The sequence below is a fragment of the Meleagris gallopavo genome, chromosome 27 (genome assembly GCF_905368555.1).
Source record: "Meleagris gallopavo chromosome 27, MGAL_WU_HG_1.1, whole genome shotgun sequence".
Lineage (NCBI taxonomy): Eukaryota > Metazoa > Chordata > Aves > Galliformes > Phasianidae > Meleagris > Meleagris gallopavo.
Genome location: NC_139430.1, coordinates 2,719,085 through 2,740,529, shown reverse-complemented (window position 1 = coordinate 2,740,529; position 21,445 = coordinate 2,719,085). Strand labels below are relative to the sequence as shown.

Here is a 21,445-nt window from a genome sequence, read left to right as displayed (position 1 = left end):
GGATTGGGTTGGGGTTGGGTTGGGGTTGGATTGGGGTTGGGGTTGGGTTGGGGTTGGATTGGGGTTGGGGTTGGGTTGGGTTGGTTGGGGTTGGGTTGGTTGGGTTGGGGTTGGGTTGGGGTTGGGGTTGTGGATTGGGGTTGGTTGGTTGGGGTTGGGGTGGTTGGGTTGGGTTGGGTTGGGGTTCAGCTTGGGGCTGGGTTGGGATCAGGAGTAGAACTGGGATTAGGATTTGGGAGTGGGATGAGGGCCAGGATTGGGATTAGGTTCAGGATTGGGGGTAGTGTTGGGATTAGGATTGGGATTGAGGTTAGGATCAGGGTTAGGATTCAGTTCACAATTGGGTTTAGGGCCAAGATCGGGTTTAGGGCCAGGTTTGGGTTTCGGATCGCAGTTAGGATTCGGGTCGGGGTTGGGATTATGGTTGGGATTGGGATCAGGAGTAGGACTGGGATTAGGATTTGGGAGTGAGTTTAAGGCTGGTATTTGGGTTTAGGGTCGGGATTGGGGGTAGGGCCAGGATTGGATTTAGGGCAGGGATTGGGACTAGGGTCGGGGCTGGGATTAGGATTTGGGAGTGAGTTTAAGGCTGGTATTTGGGTTTAGGGTCGGGATTGGGGTTAGGGCCAGGATTGGATTTAGGGCAGGGATTGGGACTAGGGTCGGGGCTGGGATTAGGATTTGGGAGTGAGTTTAAGGCTGGTATTTGGGTTTAGGGTCGGGATTGGGTTAGGGCCAGGATTGGATTTAGGGCAGGGATTGGGACTAGGGTCGGGGCTGGGATTAGGATTTGGGAGTGAGTTTAAGGCTGGTATTTGGGTTTAGGGTCGGGATTGGGGTTAGGGCCAGGATTGGATTTAGGGCAGGGATTGGGACTAGGGTCGGGGCTGGGATTAGGATTTGGGAGTGAGTTTAAGGCTGGTATTTGGGTTTAGGGTCGGGATTGGGGTTAGGGCCAGGATTGGATTTAGGGCAGGGATTGGGACTAGGGTTGGGGCTGGGATTAGGATTTGGGAGTGAGTTTAAGGCTGGTATTTGGGTTTAGGGTCGGGATTGGGGTTAGGGCCAGGATTGGATTTAGGGCAGGGATTGGGACTAGGGTCGGGGCTGGGATTAGGATTTGGGAGTGAGTTTAAGGCTGGTATTTGGGTTTAGGGTCGGGATTGGGGTTAGGGCCAGGATTGGATTTAGGGCAGGGATTGGGACTAGGGTTGGGGCTGGGATTAGGATTTGGGAATGGGATGAGGGCCAGGATTGGATTTAGGGCCGGGGCTGGGATTCGGGCCGGGATCGGGATTAGGATTAGGATTAGTGCGGCCCGGCACAGCGCCGTCGCCCTGCAGCACGGAGGCGTTCAGCCCCGCTGTCGGGGGGCGGCGCGGCGCGGCGCGGCTGCTGGTGGTTCTGACGGACGGCGAATCGCACGACGGGGAGCGGCTGCCCGCGGCGCTGCGGGTCTGCGAGCGGCAGAACGTCACCAGATTGGGAATTGCGGTGTGAGGGGGGGCAGCGGGGGGGGGTTGGGACTGGGGTGGGTTGGGGTGGGATGGGTGGGGATGGGTGGGGATGGGTTGGGGTAAGGTTCAAGTTGGGGGTGGGTTGGGGTGGACTGGGTCGGATTGGGTGGGATTGCGGTGGATGCGTGGGATTGGGGTGGGGTTGGCATGGGTAAGGTTCAAGTTGGGGTGGGTTTGGGTGGACTGGTCGATTGGGTTGGGATTGGGTGGGGTTTGGCAGTGGGATTGGGGTGGATTGGGTGGGTGGGGTTGGGGGTGGGACTGGGGTCGGATTGGGGTGGGATTGGGGTGGGTGGATTGGGGTTGGGGTGGGGTTGGGATTGGGGGTGGGACTGGGGTCAGATTAGGGTGGGATTGGAGTGGGATTGGCGGGGGTTGGGTGGGATTGGGGTGGGTTGGGGGTGGGACTGGGGTCGGATTAGGGTTGGGATTGGAGTGGGATTGGGGTGGGATTGGGTGGGTTGGGTGGGTTGGGGGTGGGACTGGGATCGATTAGGGTTGGGATTGGAGTGGGATTGGGGAGGGTTGGGATTGGGGGTGGGACTGGACGATTGGTTGGATGGGGGTGGGTGGTGGGGTGGGAGAGTGGGGTGGTGGTGGGTGATAGGGTTGGGATTGGGGGGGGGGGCGGAGTAGGGTGGGATTGGCGGTGGGGTTGGGGTGGATTGGAGAAGGGATTGGGATTGTATTTGTGTGGAATTGGGGTCGGATTGGGGTTAGGGGTAGGGTTCGGATTGGGGGTGGATTGGATTTGGGGTAAGGTCGATTTGGGGTTCAGATTGGGGTGCGATTGGGGTTGGGGTGGGTTTGGAGTTTGATTGTGGTGAGATTAGGGTTGGGATTGGGGTCAGATTGAGGGTGGGATTGCGTTGGGGTAAGGTCCAAATTGGTCTTGGAATTAGGGTGGGTTGAATTGGGATTGGGTTGGGATTGGGGGTGGGATTAGGTTGGGGTAAAGTCCGAGTTGGGTTGGATTATGATGGGATTGGGATTGGATTAGGGGTGGGAATGTGGTGGTATTGGGTGAGATTAGGGTTGGATTGGGGTTGAAGTAGGTCCAAATTGGGTTGGGATTGGGGTGGGATTGGGATTAGGGTGGGATTGGGGTTGGGATTTGGCTGGGGTTGGGATTAGAGTTAGGATTGGGATTAGGATAGGATTAATTGGAATTGGATTGGGTTGGGTTGGATGGGGTGGGATCAAGGTTGGAATTGGAGGTAGGGTCAGGTCAGAGTTGGGGGTGGAGTTGGGGTTGGGATTGGGATTAGAGTTGGGTTGGGATTGGGTGGGTTGGGATTTGGTTGGTCAGGATTGGGATTGATTTGGGGTGGGTTTGTTTGGGGTTGGGATTGGGACTGGGATTTGGGTGTGTATTGGGGTTGGAGTTGGGATTGGACTGGGATTGGGATGGGCTGGGATTGGGATTTGGTTGGATCAGGGTTAGGACTGGGATTAAATCTCGGGGTCACGGAGCATTGGGATTGGCTTGGAGCTGGGTTGGGATTGGAGTTGGGATTGGAATTGGAGGTCATGGTGGGCTGGGATTGGGATTGGGATGAGGATGGATTGGGGTTGGGGTTGGAATTGGGGTTGGATTGATATTAGGAAGAGGATTGGGGTTGGGATGAGTTTTGGGTTGTGGGTGGGATTGGGTTGGAATGGGATTAGGAATAGGATTGGGGCTGGGATGAGGTTGGGTTGGGATGGGTTGGAATTGGGTTGGGGTTGGGGTTGGGATGGATGGGTTGGGATTGGGGTTGGGATGGGTTGGGGTTGGGGTTGGGATTGGGGTTGGGGTTGGGGTTGGGATGAGTTGGGATTGGGGTTGGGATGGGTTGGGGTTGGGTTGGGATTGGGGTTGGGGTTGGTGGTTGGAGTTGGGATGGGTTGGGATTGGGTTGGGGTTGGGGTTGCGAATGGGTTGGGGTTGGATTGGGATGGGTTGGGTTGGGATTGGAGTTGGGATGGGTTGGGGTTGGGGTTGGGGTTGGGATGGGTTGGGTTTGGGATTGGGATTGGGGTTGGGGTTGGGATTGGGTTGGATGGGTTGGGATTGGGATTGGGGTTGGGATTGGGTTGGGGTTGGGGTTGGGATTGGAGTTGGGTGGGTTGGGATTGGGATTGGGGTTGGGGTTGGGATTGGGGTTGGGTTGGGTTGGGATGGGTTGGGGTTGGGTTGGGTTGGGGTTGGGGTTGGGGTTGGGATGGGGTTGGGATTGGGGTTGGGGTTGGGGATTGGGGTTGGGATGGGTTGGGTTGGGGTTGGGATGGGTTGGTGGTTTGGGATTGGGATTGGGATGTTGGGTTGGGTTGGGTTTGGGTTGGTTGGGTGGTTGGGGTTGGGATTGGGGTTGGGACGGGTTGGGTTCTGGTTGACGGGTTGCAGGTTGGGTGCGATGGGTGGTGTTTGCGAGTGCGTGCTGTGGATGCAGTGCATGCTGGGGTAGTGCGGTTGGGATGCAGTGCAGTGCTGTGCAATGCGTGGTTGGGGATGCAGGTCAGTGCTGTGCATGCGGTGCGGTGCTGTGCAATGCAGTGCTGTGCTTGTGGATGGTGCTGTGTGGCAGGTGTGTGATGCGTGCGTGCTGGGATGGGTGCAGGCGTGTGATGCAGTGCGATGCGTGCTGTGGATGCGTGTGGATGCAGTGCTGTGCGATGCAGTGCTGTGTGATCGTGCTGTGTGTGCAGTGCAGTGCTGTGGTGCGTGCAGTGCTGTGTGAATGCAGTGCGATGCAGTGCGTGTGTGCAGTGTGATGCAGCTGTCTGTGCATGCAGTGCTGTGTGATGCAGTGCTGATGCAGTGCAGTGCTGTGTGGTGCATGCAGTGCGGGTGTTTGCAGTGCGATGCAGTGCATGGTGCTGTGTGATGCAATGTGGCTGCTGTGCGATGCAGTGCAGTGCTGTGTGATGCAGTGCGATGCAGTGCTGTGCGATGCAGTGCGTGCTGTGATGCAGTGCGATGCAGTGCTGTGTGCATGCAGTGCTGTGGATGCAGTGCTGTGTGATGCAGTGCTGTGTGATGCAGTGCAGTGCTGTGTGATGCAGTGCATGCAGTGCTGTGTGATGCAGTGCTGTGTGATGCAGTGCTGTGTGATGCAGTGCTGTGCGATGCAGTGCCGTGCGATGCAGTGCTGTGCGATGCAGTGCGATGCAGTGCCGTGTGATGCAGTGCGATGCAGTGCCGTGTGGTGCAGTGCCGTGCGATGCAGTGCTGTGCGATGCAGTGCTGTGCAATGCAGTGCGATGCAGTGCCGTGTGATGCAGTGCGATGCAGTGCCGTGCGGTGCAGTGCTGTGCGATGCAGTGCTGTGCGATGCAGTGCTGTGCGATGCAGTGCTGTGCGATGCAGTGCGGTGCTGTGCGATGCAGTGCGGTGCTGTGCGATGCAGTGCTGTGTGATGCAGTGCAGTGCTGTGCGATGCAGTGCTGTGCGATGCAGTGCTGTGCGATGCAGTGCTGTGTGATGCAGTGCAGTGCTGTGTGATGCAGTGCTGTGCGATGCAGTGCTGTGCGATGCAGTGCGATGCAGTGCTGTGTGATGCAGTGCTGTGAGATGCAGTGCGATGCAGTGCCGTGCGGTGCAGTGCAGTGCGATGCAGTGCTGTGGCGATGCAGTGCGGTGCAGTGCGGTGCTTGCGGTGCCACAGGTGCTCGGCCATTACCTGCGGCGGCAGCGCAGCCCGGCGCAGTTCGTGCGCGAGATCCGCTCCATCGCCAGCCGCCCCGCGCTCTTCTTCAACGTCAGTGACGAGCGAGCGCTGCGCGGCATCGTGGGCGCCCTGGGGGACCGGATCTTCAGCCTCGAGGGTCAGCGGCAGCGCGGCGTCACGGGGACACGGAGCTGTAGGGACACGGAGCTGTAGGGACACGGAGCTGTAGGGACACGGAGCTGTAGGGACACGGAGCTGTAGGGACACGGAGCTGTAGGGACGCGGAGCTGTAGGGACACGGGTCTGTAGGGACACGGGTCTGTAGGGACACGGATCTGTAGGGACACGGAGCTGTAGGGACATGGTCTGTAGGGACACGGATCTGTAGGGACACGAAGCTGTAGGGACGCGGATCTGTAGGGACGCGGATCTGTAGGGACACGGATCTGTAGGGACACGGGTCTGTAGGGACACGGTCTGTAGGGACACGGGTCTGTAGGGACACGGAGCTGTAGGGACATGGGTCTGTAGGGACACGGATCTGTAGGGACACGAAGCTGTAGGGACGCGGATCTGTAGGGACGCGGATCTGTAGGGACACGGATCTGTAGGGACACGGGTCTGTAGGGACACGGAGCTGTAGGGACGCGGATCTGTAGGGACACGGAACTGTAGGGACACGGGTCTGTCGGGACACGGAGCTGTAGGGACGCGGATCTGTAGGGACACGGAGCTGTAGGGACATGGATCTGTAGGGACGCGGAGTTGTAGGGACATGGATTTGTAGGGACACGGGTCTGTAGAGACACAGGTCTGTAGGGACACGGGTCTGTAGGGACACGGAGCTGTAGGGACACGGGTCTGTAGGGACACGGATCTGTAGGGACACGGAGCTGTAGGGATGGGGGTCTGTAGGGACACGGGTCTGTAGAGACACGGATCTGTAGGGACACGGAGCTGTAGGGACGCGGATCTGTAGGGACACGGAGCTGTAGGGACACGGGTCTGTAGGGACACGGAGCTGTAGGGACACGGGTCTGTAGGGACACGGAGCTGTAGGGACACGGAGCTGTAGGGACACGGATCTGTAGGGACACGGAGCTGTAGGGACACGGATCTGTAGGGACACGGAGCTGTAGGGACACGGAGCTGTAGGGACACGGATCTGTAGGGACACGGAGCTGTAGGGACACGGGTCTGTAGGGACACGGAGCTGTAGGGACACGGATCTGTAGGGACACGGATCTGTAGGGACACGGAGCTGTAGGGACACGGAGCTGTAGGGACACGGGTCTGTAGGGACACGGGTCTGTAGGGACACGGAGCTGTAGGGACAGGGATCTGTAGGGACACGGATCTGTAGGGACACGGAGCTGTAGGGACACGGAGCTGTAGGGACACGGATCTGTAGGGACACGGAGCTGTAGGGACGCGGATCTGTAGGGACACGGAGCTGTAGGGACACGGATCTGTAGGGACACGGATCTGTAGGGACCGGAGCTGTAGGGACACGGATCTGTAGGGACGCGGAGCTGTAGGGACCGGGAGCTGTAGGGACACGGTCTGTAGGGACACGGGTCTGTAGGGACACGGATCTGTAGGGACACGGAGCTGTAGGGACGCGGATCTGTAGGGACACGGGTCTGTAGGGACACGGAGCTGTAGGGACACGGAGCTGTAGGGACACGGATCTGTAGGGACACGGATCTGTAGGGACACGGAGCTGTAGGGACACGGAGCTGTAGGGACACGGAGCTGTAGGGACACGGAGCTGTAGGGACACGGAGCTGTAGGGACACGGAGCTGTAGGGACACGGGTCTGTAGGGACGCGGAGCTGTAGGGACACGGAGCTGTAGGGACACGGATCTGTAGGGACGCGGATCTGTAGGGACACGGGTCTGTAGGGACACGGAGCTGTAGGGACACGGAGCTGTAGGGACGCGGAGCTGTAGGGACACGGGTCTGTAGGGACATGGAGCTGTAGGGACACGGAGCTGTAGGGATACAGCCCCATAGGGACACGGACCTATATTGACACGGGCCCATAGGGACAGCGCCCCAAGGAGACATGGCCCCATAGAGACACGGCCCCATAGAGAAACGGCCCCATAGAGACATGACCCCATAGAGATGGCACCCATTAGGGACAGGGCCCCATAGAGGCATTGCCCCATAGAGGCATTGCCCCATATAGGCACTGCCCCACAGAGTCAGGCCTGCAGAACCCAACCCTATAGAGACGGCCCCATAGGGACAGCGCCCCATACGGACAGCCCCATAGAGACTCTGCCCCACAGAGACTCAGCCCCACAAAGGCACTCCCCCATAAACTGCCCCATACAGCCCAGCCCATAGAGACATGGCCCCATAGAAACAGCCCTATAGAGCCCAACCCATTGAGGCACTGCCCCATAGAGACACAGCCCCATAGAACCCACCCCATAGAGAAACGGCCCCATTGAGACACCGTCCCAAAGTTGCCCCATAGGGACCCCAAAATTGACCCCGTAGCGACGCAGCCCCAAATCAGCCCCTGCAGCGATAGGAACCCCAAACCGACCCCATAGCGACGCGACCCCAGAGGCCCCGCAGCGCCACGTGTGGGGTGACCCCATAAGGCTGTGACCCCACAGGGACCCACGGGGACAACGGGAGCGCCTTCGCCTTGGAGATGGCACAGAGCGGGTTCTCCGTTCATCCCCTGCAGGTGTGGGGTGGATTTGGGATCGGGATTGGGGGTCAGGATTTGGGGTCAGGATGGGGGATCGGGTTTTGGGGTTGAATATGGAGTTGGGATTTGGGGTCGGGATATGGGATCTGGATTTGGGATCAGGGTGGGGGGATAAAATATGGGGTTGGAATATGGGATTGGGATTTGGGGTTGGAATATGGAATATGGGGTTGGGATTGGGTTCAGGTTTATGAGGTCGGGATGTGGGATCGGGTTTTGGGGTTGAATATGGAGTTGGGATTTGGGGTCGGGATATGGGATCTGGATTTGGGATCAGGGTGGGGGGATGAAATATGGGGTTGGAATATGGGATTGGGATTGTGGCGTTGGAATATGGGATTGCGATTTGGGGTTGGAATATGGGGTCAGGGATTTGGGGTTGGGATTGGGTTTGGGATATGAGGTCAGGATGTGGGATGAGGTTTTGGGATTGATTACGGAGTTGGGATTTGGAGTCGGGATCTGGATTTAGAGTTGGGTTGGAATTGGGTTAAGATCGGGATTTGGGATCGGGATTTGGGATTGGGATGTGAGGTTTGGGATTTGGGTCAGGGATATGCAGTTGGGATATGGGGTTGAGATCAGGATTTGGGATGGGGATTTGGGGTCAGGATTGGGATTTGGGGTTGGGTTATGGAGTTGGGATTTGGAGTCAGGATTTGGGGTTGAGATATGGGGTCAGGATATGGCACTGGGATCTGGGGTTGGGATGTGAGGTTTGGAATATGGGGTTGGTGTTATGGGGTTGGGATGTGAGGTTTGGAATATGGGGTTGGTGTTTGGGGTTGGGTTGGGATGTGAGGTTTGGGATATGGGGTTGATGTTTGGGGTTGAGACGTGTGTTTGGGGCTTGGGGCCAGGGCTGTGAGGCTCAGGGATATGGGATTTGGGATATGGGGTCAGGGATATGAGATTGAAATTTGGGGCTGAGATCAGGATTTGGGGTTTGGATTTGGGGTTGGGATATGGGATACGGATTTGGGGTCAGCGTTATGAGGCTGGGATTTGGGGCCGGGATGTGGGGTCAGGTCATGGGGTCAGGATGTGAGGCCAGAATGTGGGGTTGGGTTATGGCGTCAGGTTATGGGGCCGGGATGTGGGGTTGGGTTATGGGGTCAGGTTATGGGGTCGGATGTGGGGCCAGGTTAAGGGGTCAGGGTTATGGAGTCAGGGATGTGGGGTCAGGTTATGGGGTCAGGTTATGAGGGTGTGGCAGGTTATGGGGTCAGGATTGGGGCTGGTGTGGGGTCAGGTTATGGGGTCAGGATGTGGGGTCAGGATGTGGGGTCAGGTTATGGGGTCAGGTTATGGGGTCAGGGATGTGGGGTCAGGTTATGGGGTCAGGATGTGGGGTCAGGTTATGAGGTCGGGTTATGGGGTCAGGATGTGGGGTCAGGTTATGGGGTCAGGTTATGGGGCCGGGATGTGGGGTCAGGTTATGGGGTCGGGTTATGGGGCCGGGATGTGGGGTCAGGTTATGGGGTCAGGTATGGGGTCAGGTTATGGGGTGGGATGTGGGGCCAGGATGTGGGGTCAGGTTATGGGGTCGGTTATGGGCCGGGATGTGGGGTCAGGTTATGGGGTCAGGGTTATGGGGCCGGGATGTGGGGTCAGGTTATGGGGTCAGGTTATGGGGTCAGGATGTGGGGTCAGGTTATGGGGTCGGGTTATGGGGCCGGGATGTGGGGTCAGGTTATGGGGTCAGGTTATGGGGCCGGGATTCGGGGCTGCCCTGCGCCCCACGGCTGCGGGGTTTCCTGGCAGCAGGTCGCGCTGTGGGGCAGGCGCTCCTCTCGGGGTCGCGGCGCCCCACAGCGCCTCCATCGCCGCCCCCCAGGACGGGGTCCTTTTTGGGGCCGTGGGCGCCTACGACTGGGACGGGGCGGTGCTGGAGGAGAGCAGCCGCGGGCGCAGCGTCCCCACGCGGGAGCGGCTCCGCACTCAGTTCCGAACCGGGCCGGAGAAACACGCGGCCTACCTGGGTACGGGCGGCCCACGAGGGGCGCGGATCGCGCGGGGACCCCGGCTGTGGGGGGCGAGTGGGGGGTGGGCGGCCCTGAGGGGGTGGGGTGAACTGGGAGTACTGGGCAAACTGGGGCTGATAGCGCCGCACAGAGGAACTGGGATGGGGGTGCTCGGCGCTGTGGGGCGGCACTGGGCGCTGTGCTGTGGGGCAGGGATGCTGGGCGCTGTGGGGCAGCTCTGGGTGCTGTGGGGCAGGGATGCTGGGCGCTGTGGGGCGGCACTGGGTGCTGTGGGGCAGGGATGCTCGGCGCTGTGGGGCGGCACTGGGTGCTGTGCGGCAGTGATGCTGGGCGCTGTGGGGCGGCACTGGGTGCTGTGGGGCAGGGATGCTCGGCGCTGTGGGGCGGCAATGGGCGCTATGGGGCAGGGATGCTGGGCGCTGTGGGGCAGGGATGCTGGGCGCTGTGGGGCAGCTCTGGGTGCTGTGGGGCAGGGATGCTGGGCGCTGTGGGGCAGGGATGCTGAGCGCTGTGGGGCAGGGATGCTCGGTGCTGTGGGGCAGGGATGCTGGGCGCTGTGGGGCAGGGATGCTGGGCGCTGTGGGGCAGTACTGGGCGCTGTGGGGCAGGGATGCTGGGCGCTGTGGGGCAGGGATGCTCGGCGCGGTGGGGCAGGGATGCTGGGCGCTGTGGGGCAGGGATGCTGGGCGCGGTGGGGCAGGGATGCTGGGCGCTGTGGGGCAGGGATGCTGGGCGCTGTGGGGCAGGGGATGCTGGCTGCTGTGGGGCAGGGATGTGCTGTGGGGCAGGGATGCTGGGCGCTGTGGGGCAGCTCTGGGCGCTGTGGGGCAGGGATGCTGGGCGCTGTGGGGCAGGGATGCTGGGCGCGGTGGGGCAGGGATGCTTGATGCTGTGGGGCAGGGATGCTGGGCGCTGTGGGGCAGCTCTGGGAGCTGTGGGGCAGGGGATGCTGGGTGCTGTGGGGCAGGTCTGGATGCTGTGGGGCAGGGATGCTGGGCGCTGTGGGGCAGCTCTGGGCGCTGTGGGGCAGGGATGCTGGGCGCTGTGGGGCAGGGATGCTGGGCGCTGTGGGGCAGGGATGCTCGGTGCTGTGGGGCAGGGATGCTGGGCGCGGTGGGGCAGGGATGCTGGGCGCGGTGGGGCAGGGATGCTGGGCGCTGTGGGGCAGGGATGCTGGGCGCGGTGGGGCAGCTCTGGGCGCTGTGGGGCAGGGATGCTGGGCGCTGTGGGGCAGGGATGCTGGGCGCGGTGGGGCAGCTCTGGGCGCTGTGGGGCAGGGATGCTGGGCGCGGTGGGGCAGCTCTGGGCGCTGTGGGGCAGGGATGCTGGGCGCTGTGGGGCAGGGATGCTGGGCGCGGTGGGGCAGCTCTGGGCGCTGTGGGGCAGGGATGCTGGGCGCGGTGGGGCAGCTCTGGGCGCTGTGGGGCAGGGATGCTGGGCGCTGTGGGGCAGGTCTGGGCGCTGTGGGGCAGGGATGCTGGGCGCGGTGGGGCAGGGATGCTCGGTGCTGTGGGGCAGGGATGCTCGGTGCTGTGGGGCAGGGATGCTGGGCGCGGTGGGGCAGGGATGCTGGGCGCTGTGGGGCAGCACTGGGCGCTGTGGGGCAGGGATGCTGGGCGCTGTGGGGCAGGGATGCTGGGCGCTGTGGGGCAGCACTGGGCGCTGTGGGGCAGGGGATGCTGGGCGCTGTGGGGCAGGACTGGGCGCGGTGGGGCAGGGGATGCTGGGCGCTGTGGGGCAGGGATGCTGGGCGCTGTGGGGCAGGGATGCTGGGCGCTGTGGGGCGGCACTGGGCGCGGTGGGGCAGGGATGCTGGGCGCGGTGGGGCAGGGATGCTGGGCGCGGTGGGGCAGCTCTGGGCGCTGTGGGGCAGGGATGCTGGGCGCTGTGGGGCAGGGATGCTGGGCGCTGGTGGGGCAGGGATGCTGGGCGCTGTGGGGCAGGGATGCTGGGCGCTGTGGGGCAGGGATGCTGGGCGCTGTGGGGCAGGGATGCTGGGCGCTGTGGGGCAGGGATGCTGGGCGCGTGGGGCAGGGATGCTGGGCGCTGTGGGGCAGGGATGCTGGGCGCTGTGGGGCAGGATCTGGGCGCTGGTGGGGCAGGGATGCTGGGCGCTGTGGGGCAGGGATGCTGGGCGCTGTGGGGCAGCACTGGGCGCTGTGGGGCAGGGATGCTGGGCGCGGTGGGGCAGGGATGCTGGGCGCTGTGGGGCAGGGATGCTGGGCGCGGTGGGGCAGGGATGCTGGCGGCTGTGGGGCGGGGATGCTGGGCGCGGTGGGGCAGGGATGCTGGGCGCGGTGGGGCAGGGATGCTCGGCGCTGTGGGGCAGGGATGCTGGGCGCTGTGGGGCAGCTCTGGGCGCTGTGGGGCAGGGATGCTGGGCGCGGTGGGGCAGCTGCTGGGCGCTCGCAGGTTACGCGGTGTGGGCGCTGCTCTTTGCGGACGGGTGGCGGCTGCTGGTCGGCGGAGCGGCGGGGTGTCGGCATCGCGGGGCGGTGTGGCTGTTCACCATGGGAGCCGGTGGGGCGCTGAGAGCTGGGCAGACGGTGGGGAGGGAGCAGGTGGGGCAGCGCGGGTGGTGGGGTTGGGGTGGGGGATGGTGGGATGGGGTTGAGATGGGGTTGGTATGGGGTTATGGGGTTATGGGGTTGGTATGGGGTTGGTATGGGGTTGGTATGGGGTTGGTATGGGTTGGTATGGAGTTGGTATGGGGTTGTTATGGGTGATATGGGATTGGTATGGGGTTATGGGGTTGGTATGGGGTTGGTATGGGTTGGTATGGGGTTGGTATGGGTTGGTATGGAGTTGGTATGGGGTTGTGATGGGGTATGGGTGTGGGTGGGTTGGGGTAGGGTATGTATGGGGTTATGGGGTGATGGGATGGGGTAGTGGGGTTGGTGGGTTGGGGTTGGGGTGGATGGGTTGGTAGGGATGTGGTTGTGGGTTGTATGGGTGTATGGGGTTGGGGTGGGGTTATGGGGTTGGTACGGGGTTGGTTGGGGGTTATGGGGTGGGTATGGAGTGGTTATGGGGTTGTTATGGGGTTGTTATGGGGTTGGTATGGGGTTGGGGCGTGGTTATGGGGGGTGGGGCGTGATGGGGATGTGGGGCAGGGGGCGGGTTATGGGTGTGGGGTGAAGGGTGGGGGTTATGAGGCGGGGTGGGGGTGGGGTTGGAGTCGTGGGTGCGGGGTTATGGGGTTGGTATGGGTGTTGTGGGGTGTGGGGTGGTGGGGTGGTGGGTGTGGGGTTGTGCGGTGGGCGGGTGGGTCGGGGTGGTGGGTGGATGGGGTGCGGGGTTGGATGGGGTGTCGGGGCGGTGGGTCGGGGTTCGGGGCGATGTGGGGCTGTGGGGTATGGGGTTGTGGGGTTGGTTGGGGTGGGTGGGGTTGGGGGTTGCGGGGCTGTGGGTCGGGGTGGGGGTGGTTGGGGGGGTGGGGTGTGGGTGGTGGGGTGGTGGGGTGGGGGTGGGTGGGGGTCGGGTCGGGGGTGGGGGGGTGGGTCGGGGTGGGGGGTGGTGCGGGGCGGTGGGTCGGGGTGGGTGGCTGTGGGTCGGGGTGCTGGGGGGTGGGTGGGGGTGCGGGGTGGTGGGTGGGGGTGCGGTGGGGTGAGGGGCGGTGGGTCGGGGGCTGGGGTGGGTCGGCGGGGCGGGGTGTGGGGCGGTGCGGGGCGATGCGGGTGGTGCGGGGTCGGGGGTGGGTGGGGTGCGGGCGGTGCGGGGCGGTGGGTCGGGGTGCGGGGCGGTGGGTGGGGGATGCGGGGCGGCGGGGCGGTGGGTCGGGATGCGGGGCGGTGGGTCGGGGTGCGGGGCGGTGCGGGGCGATGCGGGGCGGTGGGTCGGGGTGCTGGGCGATGCGGTGGGGTGGGGTGGGGTGCGGGGCGGGGGGTGGTGGTGCGGGGCGATGCGGGGCGGTGGGTCGGGGCGCGGGGCGGTGGGTCGGGGTGCGTGGCGATGCGGGGCGGTGGGTCGGGGGGCGGGGCGGTGGGTGCGGGTGCGGGGGGATGCGGGGCGGTGGGTCGGGGTGCGGGGCGGTGGGTCGGGGTGCGGGGCGGTGGGTCGGGGTGCGGGGCGGTGGGTCGGTGCTGGGGGATGCGGGGCGGTGGGTCGGGGTGCGGGGCGGTGGGTCGGGGGCGGGGCGGTGGGTTGGGGTGCGGGGCGGTGCGGGGCGGTGGGTCGGGGTGCTGGGCGGTGGGTCGGGGTGCGGGGCGGTGCGGGGCGGTGCGGCGGGGTGCGGGGCGGTGGGTCGGGGTGCGGGGGTGGGCGGGGCGATGCGGAGCGGTGCGGGGTGCTGGGCGGTGGGTCGGGGTGCTGGGCGGTGCGGGGCGGTGGGGCGGGGTGCGGGGCGGTGGGTCGGGGTGCGGGGCGATGCGGGGCGGTGGGTCGGGGTGCGGGGCGGTGCGGGGCTGCCGGCTGTCAGCGCAGTGACGCGGCGGCGCGGCGCAGATCGGGTCGTACTTCGGCAGCGAGCTGTGCGTGCTGGACGCGGACGGCGACGGCAGCAGCGACGTCCTGCTGGTGGCTGCGCCCACCTTCCTGGGGGAGGGCGGCAGGGAGACCGGGAGGGTGTACGTGTACGGTGTGGGGCCGGTGAGTGGGGCGGGGAGGGATGGGGGGGACGGGGGGTTGGGGATGCGGGGGGGTTGTGGGGCACGGAGGGGTTGGGGGGACGCAGTGGGGCGCAGCGCTGTGGGTCGCAGTGGGGTGCAGTGGGGCGCAGCGCTGTGGGTTGCAGTGCAGTGGGGCACAGCACAGGGGTCGCAGTGCTGTGGGTCGCAGCGCTGTGGGTCGCAGTGGGGCGCAGTGCTGTGGGTCGCAGCGCAGTGGGTCGCAGTGGGTCGCAGTGCTGTGGTTGCTGTGGGTCGCAGCGCAGTGGGTCACAGCGCTGTGGGCGCAGTTGGGCGCAGCGCAGTGGGGCGCAGCGCTGTGGGTCGCAGTGCAGTGGGGCGCAGTGCTGTGGGTCGCAGCGCTGTGGTCGCAGTGGGTCGCAGTGCAGTGGGTCGCAGCGCTGTGGTCGCAGTGGGGCGCAGTGGGTCGCAGTGCTGTGGGTCGCAGCGTTGTGGTCGCAGTGGGGCGCAGCGGGGCGCAGCGCAGTGGGTCGCAGGGCTGTGGGTCGCAGCGCTGTGGGCGCAGTGGGGCGCAGTGCTGTGGGGCGCAGCGCTGTGGGTCGCAGCGCTGTGGGCGCAGTGGGTCGCAGCGCTGTGGGTCGCAGGGCTGTGGGTCGCAGTGCTGTGGGTCGCAGTGGGTCGCAGCGCTGTGGGTCGCAGTGCTGTGGGTCGCAGCGCTGTGGGTCGCAGTGGGTCGCAGTGCTGTGGGTCGCAGTGTGGTGCAGCGCAGTGGGTCGCAGCGCAGTGGGTCGCAGTGCTGTGGGTCGTAGCGCTGTGGGTCGCAGTGGGGCGCAGTGCTGTGGGTCGCAGTGGGGTGCAGCGCAGTGGGGCGCAGTGCTGTGGGTCGCAGCGCTGTGGGCGCAGTGGGGCGCAGTGCTGTGGGTCGCAGCGCTGTGGGTCGCAGTGGGGCGCAGCGGTGCGACTCCCCCCGGCAGCGCGCAGTGCGGGCGCTGTGGCCGCTCTCCCCGGCGGCTCAATGGGACGCGCGGTTCGGCGCGGCGCTGGCGGCGATCCCCGACGTGAACGGCGACGGCTGGGCGGACGCGGCGGTGGGCGCCCCGTTGGAGGACGGGCACCGCGGCGCCATTTACGTTTTCCACGGCGCCGCGGGAGCCGTGCGGCCGCGCCACGCGCAGGTGGGCGGCGGGACCCCAAAGCCCAGCCCGTAACCCCGCAGCCCCCGTAACCCCATAACCCCACAGCCCCATAACCCCATAACCCCCCATAACCCCATAACCCCACAGCCCCTATAACCCCATAACTCCCACAGCCCCATAACCCCCATAACCCCATAACCCCCATAACCCCTCAGCCCCTATAACCCCATAACCCCCACAGACTCCATAACCCCCATAACCCCACAGCCCCCATAACCCCACGTAACCCCACAGCCCCCATAACCCGCCATAACCCCGCAGCCCCCATAACCCCCATAACCCCCCAACCCCCATAACCCCCATAACCCCACAGCCCCCATAACCCCACAACCCCCATAACCCCACAGCCCCCATAACCCCATAACCCCCATAACCCCCCATAACCCCACAGCCCCCATAACCCCCATAACCCCACAGCCCCCATAACCCCCCATAACCCCACATCCCCCATAACCCCACATCTCCCATAACCCCACATCCCCCATAACCCCACAACCCCCATAACCCCCCATAGCCCCACATCCCCCATAACCCCACAACCCCCCGTCCCGCAGCGCATCGCAGCGGCGGAGCTGAGCTCGGGGCTGCGTTACTTCGGGCGCAGCGTTGACGGCCGGGCGGAGCCGGACGGGAGCGGCGTGGCGCTGGCGGTGGGCGCCCAGGGGGCGGCGGTGCTGCTGCGGTCAGTGGGGAGGGGGAGCTGGGGGGGGGTGTTGGGTGCTATGGGACGTGGCTGGGGCGGGGTGCTGGGTGCTATGGGACGAGGCTGGGGTGGGGTGCTGGGTGCTATGGGGCGGCAGTGGGGCGGGGTGCTGGGTGCTATGGGGTGGTGGGATGGGGGTGCTGGGTGCTATGGGGTGCTGGGATGGGGGTGCTGGGTGCTATGGGGCGGTGCTGGGGCGGGGTGCTGGGATGGGGTGCTGGGTTCTATGGGGCGGCAGTGGGGCAGGGTGCTGGGTGCTATGGGGTGCTGGGATGGGGGTGCTGGGTGCTGTGGGGCGGTGCTGGGGCAGGGTGCTGGGTGCTATGGGGTGGCAGTGGGGCAGGGATGCTGGGTGCTATGGGGCGGTGTTGGCGTGGGGTGCAGGGTGCTATGGGTGGGGTTGGGATGGGATGCTGGGTGCTATGGGGCGGTGCTGGCTGCTATGGGGCGGGGGGCTGGGTGCTATGGGGCAGCAGTGGGGGGGGGGCTGGGTGCTATGGAGCAGGGCTGGGGTGGGGTGCTGGGATGGGGTGCTGGGTGCTATGGGGCAGCAGTGGGTCAGGGGTGCTGGGTGCTATGGGGCAGTGCTGGTGTGGGGTGCAGGGTGCTATGGGTGGGGTTGGGATGGGATGCTGGGTGCTATGGGTGGGGTTGGGATGGGATACTGGGTGCTATGGGGCGGGGGGCTGGGTGCTATGGGGTGGCAGTGGGGGGGGTGCTGGGTGCTATGGAGCAGGGCTGGGGTGGGGTGCTGGGATGGGGTGCAGGGTGCTATGGCTGGGCTTGGGATGGGATGCTGGGTGCTATGGAGTGGTGCTGGGTGCTATGGGGCGGGACTGGGGCAGGGTGCTGGGTGCTATGGGGCGGTGCTGGGTGCTATGGGGCGGTGCTGGGGCAGGGTGCTGGGCGCTATGGGGCGGTGCTGGCTGCTATGGGGCGGGGGGCTGGGTGCTATGGGGCGCAGGGATGGGGGTGCTGAGTGCTATGGAGCAGGGCTGGGGTGGGGTGCTGGGATGGGGTGCTGGGTGCTATGGGGCGGCAGTGGGGCAGGGATGGTGGGTGCTATGGGGCAGTGCTGGCGTGGGGTGCAGGGTGCTATGGGTGGGGTTGGGATGGGATACTGGGTGCTATGGGGGGGGTTGGGATGGGGTGCTGGGTGCTATGGGGCGGGGGGCTGGGTGCTATGGGGCAGCAGTTGGGGGGGTGCTGGGTGCTATGGAGCAGGGCTGGGGTGGGGTGCTGGGTGCTGTGGGGCAGCAGTGGGTCAGGGGTGCTGGGCGCTATGGGGCGGTGCTGGGTGCTATGGGGCGGTGCTGGGATGGGGTGCTGGGTGCTATGGGGCAGCAGTGGGTCAGGGGTGCTGGGTGCTATGGGGCGGTGCTGGGTGCTATGGGGCGGCAGTGGGGCAGGGTGGTGGGTGCTATGGGGCGGCTGTGGGTCAGGGGTGCTGGGTGCTGTGGGGCAGCAGTGGGTCAGGGGTGCTGGGTGCTATGGGGTGGTGCTGGGGCGGGGGGCTGGGTGCTATGGGGCGGCAGTGGGTCAGGGGTGCTGGGTGCTATGGTGCGGTGCTGGATGCTATGGGGCGCTGGGTGCTATGGGGCGGTGCTGGGATGGGGTGCTGGGTGCTATGGGGCGGCAGTGGGTCAGGGGTGCTGGGTGCTATGGGGCGGTGCTGGGATGGGGTGCTGGGTGCTATGGGGCGGCAGTGGGTCAGGGGTGCTGGGTGCTATGGGGCGGTGCTGGGGCGGGGGGCTGGGTGCATCCCCACCCCATGGTGACCCCCCATAAGGACCCCCACCCCCACCCCCCCCACCCCCCGGTTCCCGCAGCTCCCGCCCGGTGCTCCGCCTGGACGTTTCTGTCTCGGTGGCTCCGGCCGCCATCAGCGTGGTGCAGAAGAACTGCAGGCGTGGAGCCGCCGCCGCCGTCTGCATCCGCGGCAGCGCCTGCTTCCGGAGCCCCGTGCGGGGCGGGGGGGGGCGGGGAGACGTCGGTGAGCGGCGTGGGGAGAAAGAAGGGGTGGGGGGGGGGACGGGGCCGTCGCCGCAGCAGCGCCGGGGTCCCGCAGCTGATCTCTGTGGTGGCACCCACGGCGTCCCCGAGTGACCCCGCAGCGCCCCGTGGGGCAGAGCCCTTACTTCGGGGGTGTCCCCACTGACCCCAGAGGACCCCACTGACCCCCACTGACCCCAGATGACCCCACTGACCCCTACTGACCCCGTATGACCCCATTGACCCCCACTGACCCAGGATGACCCCACTGACCCCCACTGACCCCAGATGACCCCATTGACCTCAGATGACCCCCGGACCCCAGATGACCCCACTGACCCCATTGACCCCAGGTGACCCCACTGACCCCAGATGACCCCACTGACCCCTACTGACCCCCTCTGATCCCAGATGATCCCCCGAACCCAGATGACCCCACTGACCCCAGATGACCCCATTGACCCCCACTGACGCCAGATGACCCCATTGACCCCAGATGACCCCTCTGACCCCTACTGACCCCCCTGACCTCAGCTGACCCCCCACTGATCCCAGATGACCCCCCGACCTCAGATGACCCCCCTGACCCCTACTGACCCCCGATGACCCCAGATGATCCCCCGACTCCAGATGACCCCTACTGACCCCAGATGACCCCTACTGACCCCAGATGACCCCCCCGACCCCAGATGACCCCCCTGACCTCAACTGACCCCCACTGATTCCAGATGATCCCCTGACCCCAGATGACCCCACTGACCCCTACTGACCCCAGATGACCCCATTGACCCCTACTGACCCCCCGACCCCAGATGACCCCTACTGACCCCAGATGACCCCATTGACCCCAGATGATCCCCAGACCCCAGATGACCCCCCTGACCCCTACTGACCCCAGATGACCCCATTGACCCCAGATGACCCCACTGGCCCCAGATGACCCTATTGACCCCCACTGACCCCAGATGACCCCCCCGACCCCAGATGACCCCCCCGACCCCAGATGACCCCCCTGACCCCTACTGACCCCAGATGACCCCATTGACCCCTACTGACCCCAGATGACCCCTCCTGACCCCAGATGACCCCACTGACCCCAGATGACCCCTACTGACCCCTACTGACCCCCTCTGATCCCAGATGATCCCCCGACCCCAGATGACCCCACTGACCCCAGATGACCCCATTGACCCCCACTGACCCCAGATGACCCCATTGACCCCAGATGACCCCCCTGACCCCTACTGACCCCCCTGACCTCAGCTGACCCCCCACTGATCCCAGATGATCCCCCGATCCCAGATGACCCCCCCGACCCCTACTGACCCCCGCTGACCCCAGATGACCCCCCGACCCCAGATGACCCCACTGACCCCAGATGACCCCATTGACCTCAGATGACCCCCCCGACCCCAGATGACCCCCCACTGATTCCAGATGATCCCCCGACCCCAGATGACCCCACTGACCCCTACTGACCCCAGATGACCCCATTGACCCCAGATGATCCCCCGACCCCAGATGACCCCATTGACCCCCACTGACCCCAGATGACCCCTACTGACCCCAGGTGACCCCCCCAACCCCAGATGACCCCCCTGACCTACACTGACCCCCCCACTGACCCCAGATGATCCCCCGACCCCAGATGACCCCCCTGACCTCAGCTGACCCCCCGATCCCCCACTGACCCTTCTGATCCCCGCTGACCCCCCCCGATCCCCCTTCTGACCCGCCCTGACCCCTCTGACCCCCCCAACTCACCCTGACCTCGCCGACCCCCAACTGACCCCCCCGACCCCTCCTGACCCCCAACCTCTCGACCCTTTTGCCCCAGCTGACCCCTCCTTATCCCCACCGACCCTTCAGGCCCCTCCTACAGCCACCGCCCCCCCCTCACCCCCACCCCCTCCGCCCCCCCCGACCTCCCCTCCCGCCGTGCCCGCAGTTCTGCACTACAACGCCTCCCTGGATGACGGCGCCGTTCGCTCTCGCGCTGCCTTCGATTCGGGCTCCCGGCGGCTGCGGAGACGCCTGGATCTTCCGCTGGGGCAGCGGCGCTGCGTCCAAATCCCCTTCCACGTCCTGGTGAGCGCCGGGCGGGGGTCCCACACCCCCCCGACCCCCCCGACCCCCCCGCGGCCGTCAGCCGGGGCCGTTCGTCCCACCCGCGGGGTCTCCTGTCCCCCCCTCCCCCCCCATCCAGGACACCGCGGAGTTCCTGCGTCCCCTCACCCTCACGCTGCGCCTGGCGCTGCCCGACCCTGCGGGACCGGTGCTGGACGAGGGCTCCGCCACCGTCATCCGCACGCAGGTGGGGGGCGGGGCGGGGGGCCGGGGGGGTCGGGGGGGTCCGGGGGGGGCCGTGGGACCGATGTCCCCGCGGGGTGACGGCGGTGTCCCCTCCCCTCCCGTCCCCTCCCCCCCCCCAGATCCCCTTCTTCAAGGACTGCGGGGAGGACGATGTGTGCGTCACCGACCTGGCGCTGCGTGCCGCCATGCAGCCCCTGGGCGCCGGGTACGGGCTGCCGGAGTGTCCCCAGCGTGTCCCCAGCGTATCCCCAGCGTGTCCCCAGCGTGTCCCCAGCGTGTCCCCAACATGTCCCCAATGTGTCCCCAACGTGTCCCCAGCGTGTCCCCAACGTGTCCCCAACGTGTCCCCAAAGTGTCCCCAAAGTGTCCCCAGCGTGTCCCCAACGTGTCCCCAATGTGTCCCCAACGTGTCCCCAGCGTGTCCCCAACGTGTCCCCAACGTGTCCCCAGCGTGTCCCCAGCGTGTCCCCAACGTGTCCCCAACGTGTCCCCAGCGTGTCCCCAGAGTGTCCCCAGCGTGTCCCCAAAGTGTCCCCAAAGTGTCCCCAGCGTGTCCCCAACGTGTCCCCAATGTGTCCCCAACGTGTCCCCAGCGTGTCCCCAACGTGTCCCCAACGTGTCCCCAGCGTGTCCCCAGCGTGTCCCCAACGTGTCCCCAACGTGTCCCCAGCGTGTCCCCAGGCTGTCCCCAACGTGTCCCCAGCGTGTCCCCAGCGTGTCCCCAACGTGTCCCCAACGTGTCCCCAACGTGTCCCCAGCGTGTCCCCAACGTGTCCCCAGCGTGTCCCCAGC

General features: G+C 65.4%; 1 protein-coding gene across 1 annotated transcript in view; it reads left to right on the top strand.

Annotated features, from left to right (window-relative positions):
* Window positions 1–21,445, top strand: part of ITGA10 (integrin subunit alpha 10) — a 38,431-nt gene that overhangs the window by 9,350 nt on the left and 7,636 nt on the right. Inside the window, 12 exon segments of the mRNA XM_085209556.1 lie at window positions 1,253–1,494; window positions 5,165–5,324; window positions 7,802–7,875; window positions 9,737–9,881; window positions 12,297–12,445; window positions 14,313–14,471; window positions 15,424–15,624; window positions 16,200–16,327; window positions 18,178–18,341; window positions 20,289–20,428; window positions 20,547–20,654; window positions 20,773–20,858. Coding sequence (XP_085065682.1) covers window positions 1,253–1,494; window positions 5,165–5,324; window positions 7,802–7,875; window positions 9,737–9,881; window positions 12,297–12,445; window positions 14,313–14,471; window positions 15,424–15,624; window positions 16,200–16,327; window positions 18,178–18,341; window positions 20,289–20,428; window positions 20,547–20,654; window positions 20,773–20,858 — 1,756 coding nt within the window.